Genomic DNA, 20,472 nt, shown 5'->3' with positions numbered 1-20,472 from the left:
CAAAAGTCTTCATTATCGACAATGTTAACCATAAAATACCGCACCATGTGCAAATATAGTAGTGAAAGTTAACCAATATGTTAGAAACTGAAATCTACAATCCCACGTCTCAAGATGGGGGGAAATCGATCTTTGGGACCCAAACACCACAATATTGGTTGTCGCCAATGTTAGCCATAGCATTGGCAGCATGAGGCTATAGAGCCGTGATTTTCGTGAACCTGCCTTCACTACGTAAATCAAATATGTTAGAAAATCTCTAAACCTGCATATCCACAAACTCTTCGCCCCCGACACCAAAGATGAAAATAATAGGGTGGGAGGGGGGGGGGGGACATAAAAAATGACAACTTCGGCCGAGAGACTAGGGTTGTGAACTTGCATCTCACGGCAACGGTGCGGATAATGCGAAGATAAGAGTATTTTACTTTTCAACGCCAAAAGAAAAAAAAGCATCTAAATGCATTCTATAGATTTTTTGAGAACTTCAATCCTGTAGTCCAAAGCTCAGGTGTAAAATGAATTTTACTCTTTTTTCATAACATGAATTTTAAACGTTTGTATTCTCCAATCTTTCATTTTGTTTGAGGCACCAGCTGCCCTTTTTTAGGGCAAAATACTACTGAACGTTTTTTTCTTAGAACAATAAAGCCGACAGCTCGCGTAAAAAAATGCACCGCGAACACGCGGCCCCCATAAGATGAGGCCCAATTAGAACTCTCCTCGCTCCCCACAGCAGTGGTTGCGCAGCCAGTCAAGTCAAGCCTTCCCCGGAAACCCAAGGCTAAAACCCTAGAGCTCGCGGAGGGTTTTATCGAGATGGCGACGGCGGAGCAGAAGGGGAAGAGGCCGAGGATGGAGGCGGAGGAGGGCAACAGCATCGACGACGCCCTACTGCTCTCCATCGAGAAGCTCCAGGAGATCCAGGACGAGATCGAGAGGGTGAGTCGCTTCGTTCTCGCCTGCTGACACCTGTCGCGGCGCGCTCCGGTTGCTCGGCCTTTGATTTTGGCGCCGTTCTTTTCATTTTCGGAGCAGTCTGGACGAAGGCTGCGCGGAATTTAGGGGAATTTCAACTCCCGATTTGTTTATGTGCGAGGGGGCTGGTCTCGCCGCGAGGCAGCGTTTGGTGACCGACTGATCTGGGTGTGCCCTCGATAGGAGTATTGGGTGATTGGGTTGGAATTCTGTGCTTCCCCTCCAGGCCCAGGGGTCGAGCTAGTAGAACCTTCTTAGACTTTTAGGTGGTGGTAGATATATTTGGAGACCTCTGCTTGTGCTGCTGCAGAATTGTGGCCTGTGTCCGTGTTCTCTGACGATACTTCAAATCACTTGTTCGTGAGCTTATGCACACTGGATTGTAGACGTTTACAGTAGCTTTGGGTGCACTTAAATGTTTGTGAGCACTCCCAGAGCAGGGTGTGTGACAACTGGAATGATCTATTTTAGATTCATTTTGACAGTTGGTGGTCTGAAAATACAGTAAGTTTTGAATACCTCACTTGATTGAAGTTGTTGTGGAAAGTAAACACAAGAATGCCAGCTAAATACCCCCATGTACATATAGAACCCCTATACTCTTCAGACAAAAATAAGTTTATTTCCTTTAGGATTACAAAATGATCGCATGCCTTGCTCTGCATCTTGCCTTTCTTCACAACATGCATGACATGTCAATCTCCATTACCACCAAATATGGCGCGTCTTCACTCTGTTATATTACCAAACCAGCTTTAGCTCCTGTTTCTATGGGCTCCATACTCTTTCCATTATGTTAAATTTTGTGTCAATGAAACTTAGTTCTGTAACTGGACTCGGTGTAAAGAGCACAGTTATGCATTCTATGTATGAGATAATGATGAAACACCAAAGGATTTATTTGATTCCTTATTAGAGTAAGGCACCTTATCTGCTAATTAAACGGTCTTTTAATTGCTTAGTACTCTTGTCTCTCTGAAACAGAATTATTGCCTGAATATCTACAGTGACAAGAACATATTGTGAATGGACAGGCTATATCTGGCTGGAATATTTGAATGCGGTTAAATTACTAGGCAGTTAGCTTCATTGTTTTTATGGTGCCCATAAGGCGTCAGGGCGCCCTCTGATGGCAGGGCGTCGAGCTCGCCTTTGACAGCTTCATAAGGTGTCCGCCTTGGACAGTAGGGCGTCTGAATCGGCCACCTAGGTGCACCCCATGGGCTGCTCCCAGGCGGGAAAGAGTAGCCCGCGCAGAAATTTTCACGGGAAAGACTGGCTCACATGCGAATAGGTATGAGGAGGAGGGAGGGAGAGAGTATTGAACCTCCAATCCAAGCGAGAGGGATTCCTCTTCTCCTCTCTCGACCTTTGGCGGCGTCTCCTTCCTCCACGGCTTCGATCTGTGCCCTTCCTCCTCTCTGGCTCAGCTCCTCCAGTCCTCGGGCGCAACAGCAATGTGTGGCTCCTGTACTTGTCTCACTTCTCCCCTCCCCTGCCCTCCTCTGCTCTTTCTTTCATCCCCTCCCAGTGCTCTGTTTCTCCCAGCAGTGTAGCTAGATGTGCTTGGCTGCTCCTTCCCCTCCGCATCTGTTTCCTCCCAAATCTGCTTCTCCACCCACAAGGCAGCAGCCCCACCACCGCTTCTCTCCTTCCACATGCTTTATCTGGTTGCTCTAGTGATGTGGCTCTTCTCTCTTTTTCTTTGATGGATGATTGGGCCTTCTCTCAGTGCTGCCGCAGTAGCCAGCTCTCCCTGCTCTGATGGATCCTGTGGCTGGTAATGCTTATGATCTCCAATGATCCTATGAGAAGATCTACATGCAATGATCCAGCTTGGAAGTATGGGTTCTGACCAGATTTAGAGTGCCATATATTATATATTTATGTGTAAGGTGTCGCGTCGCCTTACGCTTTAAGTGCTTGAAAAGGTGAGGCGGGGGTACAGCGCCTCGCCTTACCACCTTACAAAGATTGGTTAGCTTATATAGATTCATTTACTGCAGGTTAATGAGGAAGCCAGTGATAAAGTCTTGGAGGTGGAACAGAAGTACAATGAAGTTCGCAGGCCAGTTTATACTCGACGGAATGAAATTATCAAGGAAATTCCGGACTTCTGGTTGACTGCGGTTTGTTACATGTTCTATGCTGATTTATATGTCGTCTGTTTATTTCCTGAAACTGCTGATTGGTATAGTCTCATCCTTACTAATTCATGCATTTCCGCTGCAGTTTCTAAGCCATCCTATGCTTGGTGAACTTCTGACTGAAGATGATCAAAAGGTACATTGTTTTGTGGGAAGTTTAACATCTACACTCTTTAACTTTTAGCATTTGTATCAAATGTGGCAACAAGTAATAAAATACTCCCTCCGTCCCATAATATAAGAACGTTTTTGACACTAGTCTAGTGTCAAAAACGTTCTTATATTATGGGACGGAGGGAGTACTAAATTACTATATCAGATTTGCTGAGTAATTATGTGGAACCATACTCATACTATTTGATCACTTTTGTTCCATTGTAGATATTCAAACACTTGGTGTCTATCGATGTGGATGAGTTTCAAGATATTAAATCAGGCTACTCCATTACTCTTGTAAGCTTCTTTTGCATCTACAAGCTATGGTTTCCTTCCCTTTGCTTACATGTTTTGAACTTGAACTGGCAGGCATTCTCTTCTAATCCATATTTTGAAGATACAAAGCTTACAAAAACATGTTCATTCAGTGATGATGGGAAAATAACTGTGAAGGCCACCACCATCAATTGGAAGAATGGAATGGTACTGTGCCTCGTTAATCGTATAAGCGCTTCAGCAAAAATGCTTCTGTATGTAAAATTAGATCTAACAAGTTTTCCAATAATACATTAAGGATATTGCAAATGGAAAGGCATACACGGAGAATGGGGAGAAACGACTATTGATTGATGAGAGGTTGGTGTTTTTTTATCTTCTGTGCTACAAATTATTAATTTTTTCTTCATGCCTTATCTGTACTATATGATTCTTTCTAACATAGAGAGACGTCATCATTCCATTTGAGTTATAATATGCAAGTATGAAATTTGTGAAGGGGATTCATGTTCTGTTTTCTTTTCCTTTTTTTGTTTTGCAGTTTCTTCACTTGGTTCAATGATGCAAAGAACAAAAGTTTTTCTGATGGAGTGATGGATGAGGTATAGGATTACGTGTCTCCTATGCTTGTAGATCCTGCTAAATCAGGATTGTTTCAATTGATCGGAAGTTTTGTCGCTCTGAAGTCTGGCAGACAGAATGACATAAATTTGGAACTCTAATTCTTCCTCTTGATTTATTCTCTGAGAAATTCCAATCTTGCAGGTGGCAGATGTTATCAAGGAAGAATTGTGGCCTAATCCTTTGAAGTATTTTAACAATGTTAGTGCTTCTAGTGAAATATAAGTGGTTTATTTTGTTGGGTCCTTTTTTTCCATTGTGGATCTTTGTGTCATGTCCTTTGAATCTTTGATTGCAGGAGGCTGAAGATGAATTTGAAGATGACGAGGATGAAGAGGTAATCCTGTTTTCTTTATCAGCAGTTACATACTTCCATTACTTCCGTATATATGATACTCGTTGGGTGTGTGCACTTGTGCAATAATGCATAACCTTCTTGTAGTTCATTTGCAATGGTGTACAATATCCTGATACTCATGCAATAATGCATAACCACCTCAGTTATCCTGATGGCTTTTTTGACTTCTCAATACGTATTTCCTGTTCATACCACGACACTGTGCATCATCTGTTCATCACAGGTGCTCTAATCCCAACAGCAAAAGGAATTTAGGTTGACATTAGCACGCAATGCACTACACATCTAACATTTTGCCCAACTTCCTTAAATTTGCTAGCTGGCATTGTGTCAGGTTTTTATGCTCTCATGAGGCCTGACGGAAATGAGTTTGAGTTGTGATGTTCACTTGGGGCCTTATTTTTGTTCTACGCACATAAATTTAATATGAAGCCTGATGCTGATTGCCGAGTTTCGTTGCACTTTATCTCCTTGGTACATGTATTTATCATTCTTTTGCAACTTCTGTAGGGATTTGATGAAGACGACGATGATGAAGATGAAGAAGAGGAGGAAGATGATGAGGAGTGAAGCCCTCTTTCATGCTGAATTTCAGTTGGCTTCGACAACTCCCGTGCGTGTAGACTGAAAAGCAAGGTGGTGTCCCCTTTTGTGGTGTTTTGTTGCTTGACTTAGCTGGATCTGTAGGATTGTAAGGTTGATCTGCGGGAACTTGTTTTGATCTGCTCATACATTTGGAGTCCCGCAGATTCCAATATGTGGCATTTCAAGTATATTGTTATTGTGGGATGTAGTAGTTCCGGATATGCAAGGTGTCTGTGTTTCCTGAGATACAGTTGCTTTAATGACTGTTAGTCAACAATATTTAACTTATATGGTAGCGCAAAATTCATGCCGTATTTCAGTTACTCCTCGACAGTATCATTTTTGTATCCCATCATTCACATTTTTTTAAACTGTTTGTTGATCAAAGCTTTATTCCTTTGAGGTGTTGATGAAAGCTAGAGCGTGTTACATTTGCAGAAGGATGGAGTATATTTATTCCAGGGAGTGAGGGTATTTTACAGCCCGTCTGTCTTGCAAGAGATGGGAACGCCTATAGATCAGGCACCTATTTTTTTATTTATTTCACCAGTCACTTTTACCCTGGACTAGATCTTCATCCAACGGCCCAAAATATGTCGACACGTTTGTCTTCAACCTCCTATTGCCACCACGCTGCTGTCTCAATTAAGGCCCCGTTCGGCAATGCGCCGGCTCCTTGAAATCCATGGATCTACGGAGCATGGTTTTGCCTGCTCCAAGACTTTTCACTGCAGCTCCGTCCGCTCCTGAAGCGGAGCAGTGAAGCGGATGGACACCGAACGGGGCCTAAGTTTCTTCCTCGCCTCCACCCGAGAGGTCCTAGTCCAGCCAACGCTCCTCGCTGCTGCTCCTCACGGTGTTCCCGTCTTTGGCCATGCGCTGCGCGGAATTGACTGACGCCTCAAAACATTCCAGGCGTCTGACAATTAATAAAGCCAGCGGTTTCTTAGTTCTGCATCTGGTTACAAATTCGGTTGTAGATCACGCAACCGAATTTTACTAGTTCCACCTGGTTTGGTAACCATCATTTGGCATCGGAATCATGGAATTGGAGTCAAAATCCAGACGTTTTCTTGTTCGGCCGCTAGCACCGGGATCAGTATTGCCGATTGGCCCCCAAATCTCAGCCCCGTACGGCCGCTTCCACGGGATGGCGCTGAGACTGATCTCGAGGCCTACTCGCCGCTGATAGGCATTCTCACCGCCGGTGATTCCTCCTCTCCATTTCATCACCTTCCCGACCCTAGGTCTCCTCTGCCCTACTCCTTTTCTAGCCCTAATCCCCACCGAACGGATCCAGACCCGCCTGATTCTCCACCAAGCTGGCGTAGGGTCCTCCCCGCTGGGGCAGGGCCGTGCACCGTGACGCCTGCCGCCGACGTCTCCGCGTGCGGCGCACCATCCCGCCTCCGCCGCCACTCGGCTCCGTCTTCCCACGTCCACGCCTCAGCGCTCCAGGTATCGAGCCTCTTTTTTTTTTTTTCCGGTTTGACCCCGTTACCGGTTAATAGAGGCGTTCCGTTGATTTAAGCAATTTTGGTTGCGGAAACCGAATTTGTTTTTTAAAAAAACCATGCTCTGGCTGCCTGGCTGCAGGAAGGAAGCGGAGCAACCGCTGGCACGGCGTAGCATCCACGCAGCCGCGGTGGCGTAGCATCGACGCGCGGCGAGTTCGCTCCCCTCCCTCCCCCCGGCCGCCTATAAAACTCGCTCGAATCGCGAACCCGCCGACCCTCTCCGGCTCTCTCCCCCACCCCCGTCTTCTCCCAGGCTCCAGAAGCTTGTTTGGCCGTCTAGCCGCAGGACCCCCGAGGCTCAGAAGATGGCCGGCGAGAGCAGCACCAGGCGCCCCCTCTTCGGCGGCGCCATCTCCACCGCCTTACCCGCCCGGTTCCAGGTACTGCAACGCCCTTCTCCCTCGCACTCATCCCTTGCACCTCCTCCTCCTGCTCGCGCTGACGCCGTTTCTGTTTGGTTTGGTCAGGATGTGAGCAACACTCGCGAGGTCCCCGACCACCAGGTTCGTCCGGTGCCCCCGTTTAGTGTTGTTTGGAGCGCGCTCGTTGGGGCGTTCCCGTGCTGATCGATGTGTGTGGTTCTGCTGCCTACGCAGGAAGTTGTCGTCGATCCCGCCCGTGACGAGAGCCTCATCTTCGAGCTGCTCGACCTCAAGGGCGAGGTGGAGGACGGCGGCAGCGCGCTCTGGTTCCTGCGCGACGTCGCCAACGAGCAAGATGCGGGGGATAACTTGGTAATGTCAGCAGCATCCTGGTCCACTCTGTCAATAGCTTGGCCCTATAAATTTTGTTTCATTCCTCTGCTTCATGTGCATTGGATTGTCATGAACTCACGGTTGTTAAATTTCCGATCCAAGTGGATTTTAGTCATGTTGGTAACTTATCTCATTTTTTTTGTCGGTTAGGTGGTCGAGCACTCTGGTACAGTTGAGTTGGCTGGTCTGCGTTCCGGGGAAGCACCTGCAGTGGCTGGAACTGCAATTGGCAAGCTGGTTAGCAAACGTCCTGTGCCATATCCAGATTACCCTGCTCCTTGCCTTCAATCGACCTCCAGTTGATTAGTTTTCACCTGTGCTTCCCTGGATATGATACCTTTAGTTGCACAAGTCAGCTCAGTCTCATAATTTGATATTTCTGTTCCTTGGCATTCATTATATGATGGCCACTTCGCACTGGCAGTGAATAAAATGTACTTAAAGGATCTCATGCTTGATTTCGGCATCTGTAGGCTGTTTCAAAAGGGAGGCAAGGCAGAGAAGCACAGAACATTGTTCGGGTGAGTACACCCATCCCTTGGAATTATGGTTCAACAGTTAATGCTTGTTTTTTCAACTGAGCGTTGGGCTACCTTTGCAGCTGTACTTAGCAAACATACGTCTCAAGGATGCAGCAACTGATGTAGTTATCACCGCATATGAGCCGCTGTTGATAAAGTAAGCTGAGTACACCAGTATGACATACTTCCTATGATTAATGGGATTTTAAAAGCAATCCTATATATTTTTTTGTTTCTTATTTAGATATGGAATAGCTAGTACTATTCATTGTCATTTGTTAATCACTTAATCTTTGTATGACTTGATTATTATCCAGTGATGTGCTTAGGAGAACTATGTATTACTCCCTCTGTCCCACAATGTAAGACGCTTTTGCAAGCTAGTTTAGCTTCCAAAAGCGTCTTATATTGTGGGACGGAGGGAGTATTTGATATAAGCTTTCCTTGCATATAAGTCTGATATATATCAACATGTTTGAATGACGATCAATAACTTCTTATGCAGTAACAATTATGCTTACTAGTCATAAGTTTTTTCAAACTCCTTTGTCTCTGTCATCTTTATAAATACAGAACGATAGGCCTGCTGTGCTCAAATATTTCAGTCAGTTCTCTATCTAAGCTAGGCACGTTGAATACGATTGTATATCGTAGTAGTATGGTCAATGGCAGAACTAAAATTTAAATATGAAGAAAATAATTACTTTCCTGATGATGGCCTGTTGTGCTCAGGCCCTCGGTTACTTCCTTCAGTTTTCTAGCTCAAGCCCTCAGTTAGTTCCTTCAGTTTTCTACCTAGGCTAGTCATGTTGAATGCTATAATAGTACCGCGGGGAGAACAAAATGCCAAAATTAGATTTCTTTTCAGTTGAAAATGCAGATGACACGGCATAATGATGCATCACAAGTAATGTAGAGATAGTCGTATTAGATCTGAGTCAAAGTAAGCAAAATTAGTATGAACTTTCATATCCAAATTAAACGACTAGCTAGGTTGTTGATGCCTTGATTTTTATGCTAAAGTATTATGTTTGTGCTGACCACTTCTCCAATGTTGGGCTGCCCCTTGAATGATATATTTTTGTCATTTTTATTTCAGTCCTTTGAGTGAAAGTGCTCAGGCCGTTGCAGCTGGACCAGCAGTGCCCGCAGAACAGGCAGGATGCTTGCCAATGTCTGAGGTCTTCAGACTCGCAGTCATGAACTTCGATGTCCATGATTGGAACCTTTTCAATGGCAGCGGTTGAAGTAGAGGGAGACAACGCAGGATGGGGCCCCGAGGCCGATTCAATCGAATACGGGTACCAGGTCCCCTTTGGTGGGATTCACGTCTTCATCGGCAAGATTGGCGAACCGGGCCCTGAGCCGGACACCTGCACCGACATCATCGAGACGGCTCAGCGTGCAAGACCTTCCCCGGTTCAGCCCGTGGTGAAGCATGTTTTCGTAGGTGTCATCCATGGAGCAGAATACGAGGACAGACCATCGTCCGATGGAGAAACTGTTGTCTGTTCCGATGATGAGTCTTCTGGAGAGACCGAATCGCTCTATCAGTTGCAGGATGGCCGGATTAGTGGAGGTTCCGAGGGCAATAGTATTCCGGACTCTCCTGATCTGCCAAACCGGGCCGCCATCTTCATGGCCGGTACACAGTCAGCGCCTCACTCATCAGCTGCCACAGCAATACTCTCCGATTCAACAACGGCCACGCCAGCGGGGGCAGGAAGCTCTGCGCCGCCTCCGGCTCAAGTCCTGTCTGACTTGTTCGACACTTTGGCAACACTGATGGCCGCAGAGGTGGATGCAGCAGCCCAGGATCAGCACAACACGGAGATTGCAAAGGTGAAAGAGCAGATAGCTCAGGCTAAAGCGGACTTAGCAGCAGAGAACGCTAGGATGGCTACAGAACAGGCCGAGTTGGAAGCTCAGGCCTACCGGATTAGGCTGGATCAGAACGCTTCCAAAGAAGTCAGCAGAAGAAGATACCGATCGCATCTCCCGTCGGGTTATGAGCCACAAAATCTCTTCAATACGCCAGGAGCAGGAACTAGTAACCAACCAATATTAAACCGGACAAAGGCGCCAGGAACAGGAGCGCCGGTTCAGCCGCGCACGATGGACCCGCCTCGTCAGAACAACATTGTGCCACAGTATGTTCCAACACCTTCCGGGCATTACTCCAACCCGTTGGACAACATTGTAGCCGCCGCTTCACGATTGGCAGCCCTCCCGACCGACGGCGAATCACCAGTTGCAATTGAGGCACAACGGGCCAGAGATCTCCTTCAATCAGCTCTAAACCAGCAGCAGGCATATTCACACAGCCGCGAGAGGATTCATTCCACCCCCCGTCCAAGCTGGAGCTACAGCAGGCACGTTGAGGATGAACCGGCCGTATCAAGCAGCGCATGTCACCGTAATCCACCGCGAGGGCACAACCCGGCAGGGGGAGGTGCTAATGCGCAGGATGTGGTAGACCATGGTCGCGCGCGTCGAGAGGCCGAGTTAGCAGCTCTGCACGGAGCCCGTCAACCTACTCCGGTTCACCCTACCGCTTTAGTGGAGCCAGGTGTGGTATTCAGTTCCTTAGGGGTGCCATGTCTTACCCCCGCTTTGCATAATGTGAGACTGCCCAAGGATTTCAAAGGACCTCATAAGGTACCCAATTATACCGCCGATCTGCAACCAGAGGCATGGGTTGAGAGCTACGAGATGGCAATGGAGATGTTAGATGTGGATGAAGCAGTATGTGCTAAATACTTCACCATGATGTTGGAAGGAACAGCTCGCACTTGGTTAAAAAGCTTACCAACTAACTCTGTGGGATCCTGGGCCGAATTGAAGCACCGGTTTATCCAGAACTTCAAAGATAGTTGTAAGCAACCCATGTCAATTGTGGATCTGGCCGCTTGTGTCCAAGAGGATGGGGAGTCCATGACCCATTGGGTGAAGCGGGTCTCAACTATTCTGCATTCATCGGATCGTATCAATGCAGATACCGCAGTGCTAATGTTGGAGGGCAATTGCCGTTTTCTGCCGCTCAAACAGAAGTTAGGAAGACTCAAATGTCACTGCAATGATATGTCAACGCTTATGGACGCTTTGGTTAAGTACGCCAATTCAGATAATACCAAAGACCCTGACTCAGAGGAGGACAAACCGGGGAAGGGGAAAAAGAACGACAACACCAAGGGTCAGCAACATAATTCGGCAGGCCATGGGAACAATGGTAAACGCAAGGCCGGCAACAGTCTGGACTTTGTGGCTAACACCAATGCTCAGGAGAATGGTCAGTGTCGTAAGGGTAAGCAGCCCTAGAGGGGCGGAGGTTCAGGCCCCAATTTGGAGCGCCTGTTAAATCAACCCTGTCCGAAGCATGGATCAAAGGAGAATCCAGCATCACATCTTTGGAAGGATTGTTACATCATGTGGGATTTCAAGAATTCCAATATGTTTCAGTATGATAATGGCCCGCCCGGCGGTTCAGGAGGTGGTTTCCACGGGTCGGGTTACAGAGGTGGCAGTTCCGGTTCAGGATTTCAGGACAATCAAACTGGACACATCAATCAAGGGCACCAATGCAACCAGGGAGGTTACAACCATCAGGGGAACCAGCAGCAGCAGCAGCAGTAAGGTTATCAGAGCAATCCTAAGCAGTCAAATGGGGGGCAATATCATGTCTTCACCACTAGCTTGTGTAAATGTGATCAGAAGCTTCATATGAGGGAAGTGAACTCTGTTGAACCGGCGGTGCCTCAGTATTTGCGCTGGTCTGAGCAACCCATTTTATGGAGTAGAGAGGATCACCCGCCCCGGGTTGACAATCCAGGTCATCTGGCATTGGTGGTGGCCCCTCAAGTTGGGGGATATAAGTTCACTAAGGTACTCATGGATGGGGGAAGTAGTATCAACATCCTAGATTATGATATCTTCCGTCGTATGGGGTTGACAGATAAGAATCTTAAACCGTCAAACACCGTTTTCCATGGTGTGGTGCCTGGTAAGTCTGCCTATCCAGTGGGCAAGATAGCCTTAGAGGTGGCTTTTGGAGATGATCATGATTCAAGATCAGAAACATTGACTTTTGAGGTGGTAAAAATCAAAAGTCCGTATCACGCTTTGTTCGGGCGACTGGCTTATGCTAAGTTCATGGCAAGGCCGTGTTATGTTTATCTGCATCTTAAAATGCCAGGTAATAAGGGGACCATCACAGTACATGGGAGCAGGAAGATCGCTTTGGAATGTGAGGAAGGTGATGCGGCTTATGCTGAGTCGGTTTGTGCCACGGAGGAGCTGAAGTTTTATAAAGACCAAGTTGATCCGACAGATATGACTTCTTTGAAAAATCCAACTACGGAGCACGATCCAGCGTTGAAGTTTAAATCAGACATAGATACTAAGATGGTTGATTTTGTTCCTGATGATTCATCCAAACAGTTCAGTATCAGCGCTAACCTGGATCCCAAATAGGAAAGCGCACTCATCGAGTTCATCCATGAGAACCGGGACATCTTTGCATGGAAACCTTCTGACATGCCAGTTGTACCGAGGGAACTCGCTGAGCACACTCTTAACGTTGATCCTAAGTTTAAACCGGTCCGGCAGTTTCTCCGCCGCTTCAATGAAGAAAGGTGCAAGGCTATTGGTGAAGAGGTAGCTCGGTTGTTGGCCGCAGGGTTTATCATGGAGGTTTTTCACCCAGAGTGGTTGGCTAATCCGGTGCTGGTTCTTAAGAAGAATGGTACTTGGCGTATGTGTGTGGATTACACAGACTTGAACAAAGCTTGCCCTGCAGACCCCTTTGCCCTCCCTCATATTGATCAGATCATTGATACTACAGCGGGTTGTGACTGTTTGTGTTTTCTGGACGCTTATTCTGGTTATCATCAGATCAAAATGGCAGTTAAGGACCAGGAGAAGACAGCTTTCATAACTCCCTTTGGAGCCTTCTGCTATGTCTCCATGCCCTTTGGGCTCAAAAGTGCCCAGGTGACTTATCATGCTGTGTTCAAAATTGTCTTCATAAGCAGATTGGGCGCAATGTTCATGCGTATGTGGATGATATTGTGATAAAGTCTAGGAAGGAGGAAACATTGATAGATGATTTGAGAGAAACCTTTGACAACCTCCGGGTTTACAAGATGATGCTCAATCCGGAAAAGTGCGTCTTTGGTGTTCCGGCAGGCAAACTCTTGGGTTTTTTGGTGTCAAATAGAGGCATTGAGGCTAATCCGGAAAAAATTTCAGCAATTACATCTTTGGCTAAACCGACGTGTATCAATGACGTTCAACATTTGGCCGACCGGACTACGGCTTTGAGCCGGTTTATCAGTCGTCTTGGGGAGAAGGCTATCCCTTTATATCAGATGCTCAAGAAAATAGATGATTTTGTCTGGAGCGAGGCGGCTGATAAAGCATTTGAGGATCTGAAGAGGCAGTTAGCTGAACCGCCTGTGCTTGCAGCCCCGATCGATAAAGAGCCGTTGTTGCTATATGTGGCTGCTAATGCCCGAGCTGTTAGCGTGGCTATTGTGGTGGAACACAAGGAAGCTGGCAAGGAATATTCAGTTCAATAGCCGGTTTATTATATCAGTGAAGTGCTCATTGAGTCAAAGCAGAGGTATCCACATTGGCAGAAGCTGGTGTATGGAGTGTTTATGGCAAGCCGGAAGCTTAAGCATTATTTTGAGGGTCATCCTATCACAGTGGTCAGTTCAGCCCCTCTCGGAGATATCATTCAAAACAAAGAAGCAACTGGCCGGATTGCCAAATGGGCTATTGAGCTTGGACCTCACGGGCTCAAATGCATACCTCGCACAACAATTAAATCCCAAGCACTCATGGACTTCATCAATGATTGGACAGAATTGCAGCCACCAGAGGAAAAGCCAGATAACACGTATTAGACTATTCACTTTGATGGATCCAGGCAGTTGGAGGGCTCGGGGGCTGGAGTCATACTAACTTCCCCACGAGGTGGCAAGTTTTGTTATGTCCTCCATTTAATGTTCCCTTGCACTAACAATGCAGCTGAATATGAGGCCTTGCTCCACGGTCTTCGGATGGCTAAGGAGATGAACTTAAGCCGGGTTAAGTGTTTTGGGGATTCAGATCTAGTGGCCCAACAGGTGTCTGGCACTTGGGATTCTAAAGACCCACTCATGGCTGCATATCGACGAGAGGTGGACACAATGGCTGGTCACTTCAAGGGTTATCAGGTGGACCATATAGACCGGCGAAAGAATGAAGCGGCAGACGCTTTAAGCCGCCTTGGTTCTCAGCGTAAACCGGTCCCACCAAATGTCTTTCTTGACGTGCTGCATAATCCGTCGGTCAAGGTACCAACAGAGGAGGAGTTGGCTATTCCTGACCCGGAGGCTCAATTGGTGGCAAATTTGCATATCATACCGGATTGGACAATCCCATACCTGGCTTACATGAACCGGGGCGAGTTACCAGAGGATGAAACCTCGGCCCGGCAGATAATCCGGTGTTCCAAATTGATGACTATACTCAACGGATAATTACATCGTTATAGTGTCTCAGGGGCAATTCAGCGTTGTGTTTCTCCTCAAGAGGGTTGTGAGATTTTGCGAGAAATCCATGAAGGGGATTGTGGTCACCATGCCAGTTCAAAGTCATTGGTGGCTAAAGCTTTTCTCCATGGTTTCTACAGCTCATGCTGATGCTGAGGATTTAGTCAAACAATGTGATGGTTGTCAAAAATTTGCATGCCGTGCTCATATTCCAGCTCAGGAGTTGAGGATGATTCCAATAACATGGCCGTTTGCGACTTGGGGGCTTGATACGGTTGGACCCTTTAAGCGCTCCAAGGACAAAAGACCCACTTGTTAGTGGCAGTGGACAAGTTCACCAAATGGGTGGAAGCAGAGCCAGTCAGTAAGTGTGATGCGGCCATGACGGTTCAGTTCATCAAAAAGGCGATATTCCGGTTTGGCTTTCCACACAGTATTATAACGGATAATGGTACTAATCTGTCAAAGGGAGAGATGGAGGAATTTTGCCAACGTGAGCACATCCGGCTTGATATAGAATCGGTGGCTCACCCCAATCCAATGGACAAGCGGAGAGGGCAAATCAAGAAATTTTGCGAGGTATTAAACCCCGGCTTATGGTTCCTTTGAAGCGGACACTAGGTTGTTGGGTGGAGGAATTACCTTCTGTGTTATGGAGCATCAACACCACACCTAACAGATCTACGGGTTACACACCTTTCTTCATGGTTTATGGAGCGGAGGCGGTTCTTCCTAGTGACATCCGTCACGACTCGCCCCGTGTGACGGCTTATGTTGAAGCTGATAATGAGAAGGCACATCAGGATTATCTGGACCTGTTAGACGAGGAGCGTGATCTTGCAGCAGCACGTTCGGTGATTTACCAACAAGATCTCTGACGTTATCACAGCCGCCGGGTTAATACCAGAACTTTTCAAGAAGGCGATTTGGTGCTCCGGCTCATCCAGGATCAGACTGATATGCACAAGTTATCCCCACCTTTGGAAGGACCTTTTGTGGTCAGCAAGAATCTGCACAACGGGTCATACTACCTCATTGATGTTCGAGAGCACAAAGACTCACGTAAATCAGAGGAGGAGACCAAGCGGCCATGGAATATAGCTCTTCTTCGGCCTTACTATACTTAAGCCATAGGCTTCTTCATATGTACATATTTATGACAATGTATATATTATATAATAAACCGGAGCCTCGAATAAAGCGGGGTCTCTGTTCTTTTTACATCATGTGTGTGCCTACAAGAGTTTCTACTAACAAAGCAAAGTTTTGTTAAACCGGTCTCTGCAGCCGCACGGATACAAAGAAATATCACTAGGGGGCTTGGTTGTTGTCACATCATAGCTACACCTCTTGATCGGTTTAAACACCACAAAGGGATTTCACTAGGGGGCTTGGTTGTTATCACACCATAGCTACACCTCTTGATGGGCGTTAAGCCACAAAGGAAATTAGGTGGGGCCAAAGAGAGTGTTGCACAAAGCACAAACTCAAACATGGGCACCCACTGAGCACAACTCACAAAGTTACTTGGGTGCTCTTTGTGCAAAGCAACAAAGAGTTTGAAAGGACCCTTGTAATTGGCTATCAAGCCACGGCTTGGAAGCCTGGTGTATTCACCTAAAACCCCGGGTTAACCTGCCTTCATCAAGTAAGCCACTCCTGTCCAGGTAATCCTGGTATGACCCGCCGAACGTTTGACAAGTCAATCTTATACAGACCCTGAACTTGTCAAAGTTAAAACGACGATTGGTTAATTGGAGGCCCATCTTAAAAGGCTTTGTTAAATGGTTTAACTCAGAGGCCTGGCAGCCCATGAAAAGCCTCGATTTGGAGCCTGGCAGCTCGTAAAAAGCCTCGCATATTTCTTTTTCGAGTCCTATTTGCTAAGTTTTTCGCCTTTATTGAGGTTCCTAATGTCTTCTGATAAACCGGTGTCCTTGACCCGGCTTGGCTTTCAACTACAAGTTGTCAGTACATGATCAGTTATAAACCGGCGTTCATTACCCCGGTCTGGTTTTGACTAACAAGTCGCTAGTGTTATAAGGAAAACCTGGTGTTTATTATATCCCGGTATGGTTTATTATCATAATCCGACAAATTAAGGACGGAGTTACCACTGCTTCGGATTGGTGTTTACACCTTTACCATACAAGAAGTTGGTCAGCCAACGAGGTATGTTGCACATGTTATTTTTTATATACAAACTTTGATTATCCATCCAAGTATTGTCTATTCTTGGGCATCATGACTCGTCCAGTGGTAAACTACTAGGACACTTTTCAAGTTCTTGTATCCAGGAACACAACTCATCATGGGTTATGCATAAATAGATCCCAAAAGGTGGAGCAAGTTTTCACATTATCAAAGCATCAAAAAACATGCTCGATGGCATGACAGATAAATGAGTTTTTGCTATCCTATTACATGAAGCTTCCAAACGGCTCCAATTGAATAGTCGTTTTTAAGCATTGGCGCACAATAGCTGGTAAACCGGCTGCCGATTTAAGACGCTTTGTCTGGACGGTTTGACGGTTGAGGGTCAGTTGGTGCGATGACTTCTTCTTCATCCCTCCCCAGACGCTGGAAATCAACCATTGACCAATTGATTCCAGTTAAAGCTTGAAACACGGCTTCTTCATGGATAAGGCTGGAGGGGTTAATGTCAGGAGCGTAAGTATGCTTATGGATTGGAGGCACAAGTTCTTCGACTTCATGGATTTCGGCAGGCTGTCTCTTCCCTTCAGCGTCATAAGCCGGTTGGAAATGAGACAAGTCCGTGTCCTCTGCCAGTTTGTTGGCTATTGGCCGCATCTCTTTGGTCAGCCTTCGGAGGTCATCATTGTCGAAGTTTGAACTGTCCTCCTTCACACCTGGATATCCTTTAATGATGTCCTCCACTTCAAGATCTGGAATCCATGCCTTGGCTCGTATTAGTGCGGTTAACGCTCCTACTCTTGCAGCTTCCTTCTTCAGTTTGGTAATCCGGGCTGGTAACATGGCTAGCTTCTCAAGAGTTTCCTTTATCAGTGATGGCGCCGGTTTATTGTAAGCCGCAATGCAAATAGCATGTTGGGACCCAGAGTACAGCTGTTCAATCAAGGTATAAGCCGCTTTAAGCTTCATCTGCATATCTATGCCCAGATGAGCAATACGAGTGCCTATCATGGTTTTAAATCAGCACTTTGATAAATGATAAGGTTTCATGAATTGGACAAACTGCATAAGGAGATACTTACCAAAGACAGCGGAAGTCATGGCGTTGATTTGCCGTTTCAAGCCAGTTAGTTCATCTACAACTGGTTTCAGGGCTACTTCGGCATCCTCAGCTCTTTTGGTTAAACCAGCCTTCTCGGTTTCCCAGTCAGCACGATCTTTGTTAAAAGACTCTTTTAGCTCTTCCATTGCTGTCAGGGCTTTGGTTAGTTCCTCCTTGGCTTTCGCAGCTGTGATGCCCCCAACTTAATCGTACACTAATCATACACGCAAACGTGTACGATCAAGATCAGGGACTCACGAGAAGATATCACAACACAACTCTACAAATAAAATAAGTCATACAAGCATCATATTACAAGCCAGGGGCCTCGAGGGCTCGAATACAAGAGCTCGATCATAGACGAGTCAGCGGAAGCAACAATATCTGAGTACAGACATAAGATAAAAAAGTAAGCCTTAAGAAGGCTAGCATAAACTGGGATACAGATCGAAAGAGGCGCAGGCCTCCTGCCTGGGATCCTCCTAAACTACTCCTGGTCGCCGTCAGCGGGCTGCACATAGTAGTAGGCACCCCCAGTGTAGTAGTAGTCGTCGTCGATGATGGCGTCTAGCTCCTGGGCTCCAACGTCTGGTCGCAGCAATCGGGTATAGGAAAGGGGAAAAGGGGGAGAAAAGCAACCGTGAGTACTCATCCAAAGTACTCGCAAGCAAGGAGCTACACTACATATGTATGCATTGGTATCAACTGGAATAAGGCTATTATATGTGGACTGAACTGCAGAAAGCCGGAATAAGAGGGGGGATAGCTAGTCATTTCGAAGACTACGCTTCTGACAGCCTCCGTCTTGCAGCATGTAGAAGAGAGTAGACTGAAGTCCTCCAAGCATCATCGCATAGCATAATTCTAACCGATGATCCTCCCCTTGTCGCCCTGTGAGAGAGCGAACACCGGTTGTATCTGGCACTTGGAAGGGTGTGTTTTTATTAAGTATCCGGTTCTAGTTGTCATAAGGTCAAGGTACAACTCCGGGTCGTCCTTTTACCGAGGGACACGGCTATTCGAATAGATCAACTTCCCTGCAGGGGTGCACCACATAACCCAACACGCTTGATCCCATTTGGCCGGACACTCTTTCCTGGGTCATGCCCTATCTAGGCACAACAGAGAGGTCAGCACGCCGGTCTAAATCCTATGGCGCAGGGGTCTGGGCCCATCGCCCTTTGCACACCTGCATGTTGCGAACGCGGCCGGAAGCAGACCTAGCCTAGCAGGCGTTCCAGTCCAATCCGGCGCGCGCTGCTCAGTCGCTGACGTCACGAAGGCTTCGACTAATACCACGACGTCGAGTGCCCATAACTGTCCCCGCGTAGATGGTTAGTGCGTATAGGCCAGTAGCCAGACTCAGATCAAATACCAAGATCTCGTTAAACGTGTTATCTTGAAATAACCGCGAACACCGACTAGGGCCAGGCCAACCTCTCTCCTAGGTGGTCTCAACCTGCCCTGTCGCTTCGCCACAAAGATCCACTTAGAGGGCCGTCGGGACAAACGTCCTTTTGGACCCAATCTGTGAATCACTCGCGGGTACTCCTACGAGCCGACCCGTCTTTAGTCATCATCAGTATCATATATTATGTATAAGTATATACCCGTGATCAACTCCCGAGTGATCACGGCTCGATAGTATAGCATGGCAGACGGACAAGAATGTATGGCCACTGATGAGAAACTAGCATCCTAACTAAGCATTTAGGATTGCAGGTAAGGTATCAATAGTTGTAGCAACAATGACAGGCTATGCATCAGGATAGGATTAACGGAAAGCAGTAACATGCTACACTACTCTAATGCAAGCAGTATAGAGGAGAGTAGGCGATATCTGGTGATCAAAGGGGGGGGGCTTGCCTGGTTGCTCTGGCAAGAGAGAGGGGTCGTCAACACCGTAGTCGTATAGGGTAGCAGCGGCGTCGGTCTCGGTGTCTAGCAAGAGAAGAGGGGGAAGAAACAATAAATATATTGCAAACAAATGCATGACGATGCATGCCATGACAAAGCGTGATGCTAGGTGTGCCCGAACGCGGTACAAGGTGGTACCGGTGAAGGGGGGGACATCCGGGAAATTATCCCTGGTGTTTCGCGTTTTCGGACAAATGAACCGGAGGGGGAAAGTCGCGTGTTTGCTATGCTAGGGATGCGTGGCAGACGAACGGGCTGCGTGTCCGGATTTGTCTCGTCGTTCTGAGCAACTTTCATGTTGAAAATAATTTAATCCGAGTTACGGATTAAAAGATATGATTTTCTAAAGATTTTATTAATTTCTGGAATTTAATGAATTATTTAAATTAATTCGAAAATGGATTTATGACATCAGCATGATGTCATGCTGACGTCAGCAGTCAACGGGGGTTGACTGGTCAACCTGACCAGTGGGTCCCACTGGTCAGAGACACATGGTAATTATCCAAATTTAATTAATCTAATTAGAATTAATTATGGGTGGGCCCCATTGTCATTGCCTGATTAATTAATTAATTAATTAACAGTTTAATTAGTTTAATTAGTTGATTAGTTTAATTAACAAAAATTAATTAAGTTAATTAATTCTTTAATTAATTAACTATTTTATTTTTTTATTATTTTTATTTTTTTATTTTATTTTTTGTAAACGTTCTGTGGGGCGTGGGGCCCCCATGTCATAGGCCCCTGGGGCCTTAGTGGGTTAGCGGGCGCTGCGGCTGCCGCGGGTGCGGGCGCTGGCCGTTGCGGGCGCCCGACCTAGGAGAGGGCCGAGCGGGCGCAGAGGGG

General features: G+C 46.7%; 2 protein-coding genes across 2 annotated transcripts; both read left to right on the top strand.

Annotated features, from left to right (window-relative positions):
- The first annotated feature begins 689 nt into the window (after positions 1 to 689).
- LOC123189423 (NAP1-related protein 1) lies at positions 690 to 5,444 on the top strand. The gene is made up of 10 exons (XM_044601836.1): positions 690 to 942; positions 2,985 to 3,107; positions 3,211 to 3,261; positions 3,507 to 3,578; positions 3,651 to 3,764; positions 3,856 to 3,917; positions 4,099 to 4,159; positions 4,323 to 4,379; positions 4,477 to 4,515; positions 5,047 to 5,444. Exons 1-10 carry the CDS (start codon positions 820 to 822, stop codon positions 5,104 to 5,106), a joined length of 762 nt encoding a protein of 253 aa, XP_044457771.1. The 5' UTR covers positions 690 to 819; the 3' UTR covers positions 5,107 to 5,444.
- Positions 5,445 to 5,583: 139 nt separating this feature from the next.
- On the top strand, positions 5,584 to 9,476 carry LOC123189424 (ran guanine nucleotide release factor). Its single transcript, XM_044601837.1, has 8 exons — positions 5,584 to 6,579; positions 6,718 to 7,018; positions 7,106 to 7,141; positions 7,235 to 7,372; positions 7,544 to 7,630; positions 7,867 to 7,914; positions 7,995 to 8,071; positions 9,014 to 9,476. Exons 2-8 carry the CDS (start codon positions 6,944 to 6,946, stop codon positions 9,159 to 9,161), a joined length of 609 nt encoding a protein of 202 aa, XP_044457772.1. The 5' UTR covers positions 5,584 to 6,579; positions 6,718 to 6,943; the 3' UTR covers positions 9,162 to 9,476.
- The last annotated feature ends 10,996 nt before the right edge of the window (positions 9,477 to 20,472 follow it).

The sequence above is a fragment of the Triticum aestivum genome, chromosome 2A, assembly GCF_018294505.1.
Source record: "Triticum aestivum cultivar Chinese Spring chromosome 2A, IWGSC CS RefSeq v2.1, whole genome shotgun sequence".
NCBI classification, from domain to species: Eukaryota; Viridiplantae; Streptophyta; class Magnoliopsida; order Poales; family Poaceae; genus Triticum; species Triticum aestivum.
This window is presented reverse-complemented; position numbering and strand designations above follow the sequence as displayed.

What these genes read in the sequence shown, in the direction of transcription:
- LOC123189424 (XM_044601837.1), top strand. Translation starts at nt 6,944, where the DNA reads ATGGCCGGCGAGAGCAGCACCAGGCGCCCCCTCTTCGGCGGCGCCATC. An exon ending in AAGATGCGGGGGATAACTTG is followed by an intron (nt 7,373 to 7,543) that starts GTAATGTCAGCA and finishes TTTGTCGGTTAG; the next exon opens with GTGGTCGAGCACTCTGGTAC. An exon ending in GAACTGCAATTGGCAAGCTG is followed by an intron (nt 7,631 to 7,866) that starts GTTAGCAAACGT and finishes CGGCATCTGTAG; the next exon opens with GCTGTTTCAAAAGGGAGGCA.
- LOC123189423 (XM_044601836.1), top strand. Translation starts at nt 820, where the DNA reads ATGGCGACGGCGGAGCAGAAGGGGAAGAGGCCGAGGATGGAGGCGGAG. An exon ending in CGGACTTCTGGTTGACTGCG is followed by an intron (nt 3,108 to 3,210) that starts GTTTGTTACATG and finishes TTTCCGCTGCAG; the next exon opens with TTTCTAAGCCATCCTATGCT. An exon ending in CTGATGGAGTGATGGATGAG is followed by an intron (nt 4,160 to 4,322) that starts GTATAGGATTAC and finishes CCAATCTTGCAG; the next exon opens with GTGGCAGATGTTATCAAGGA.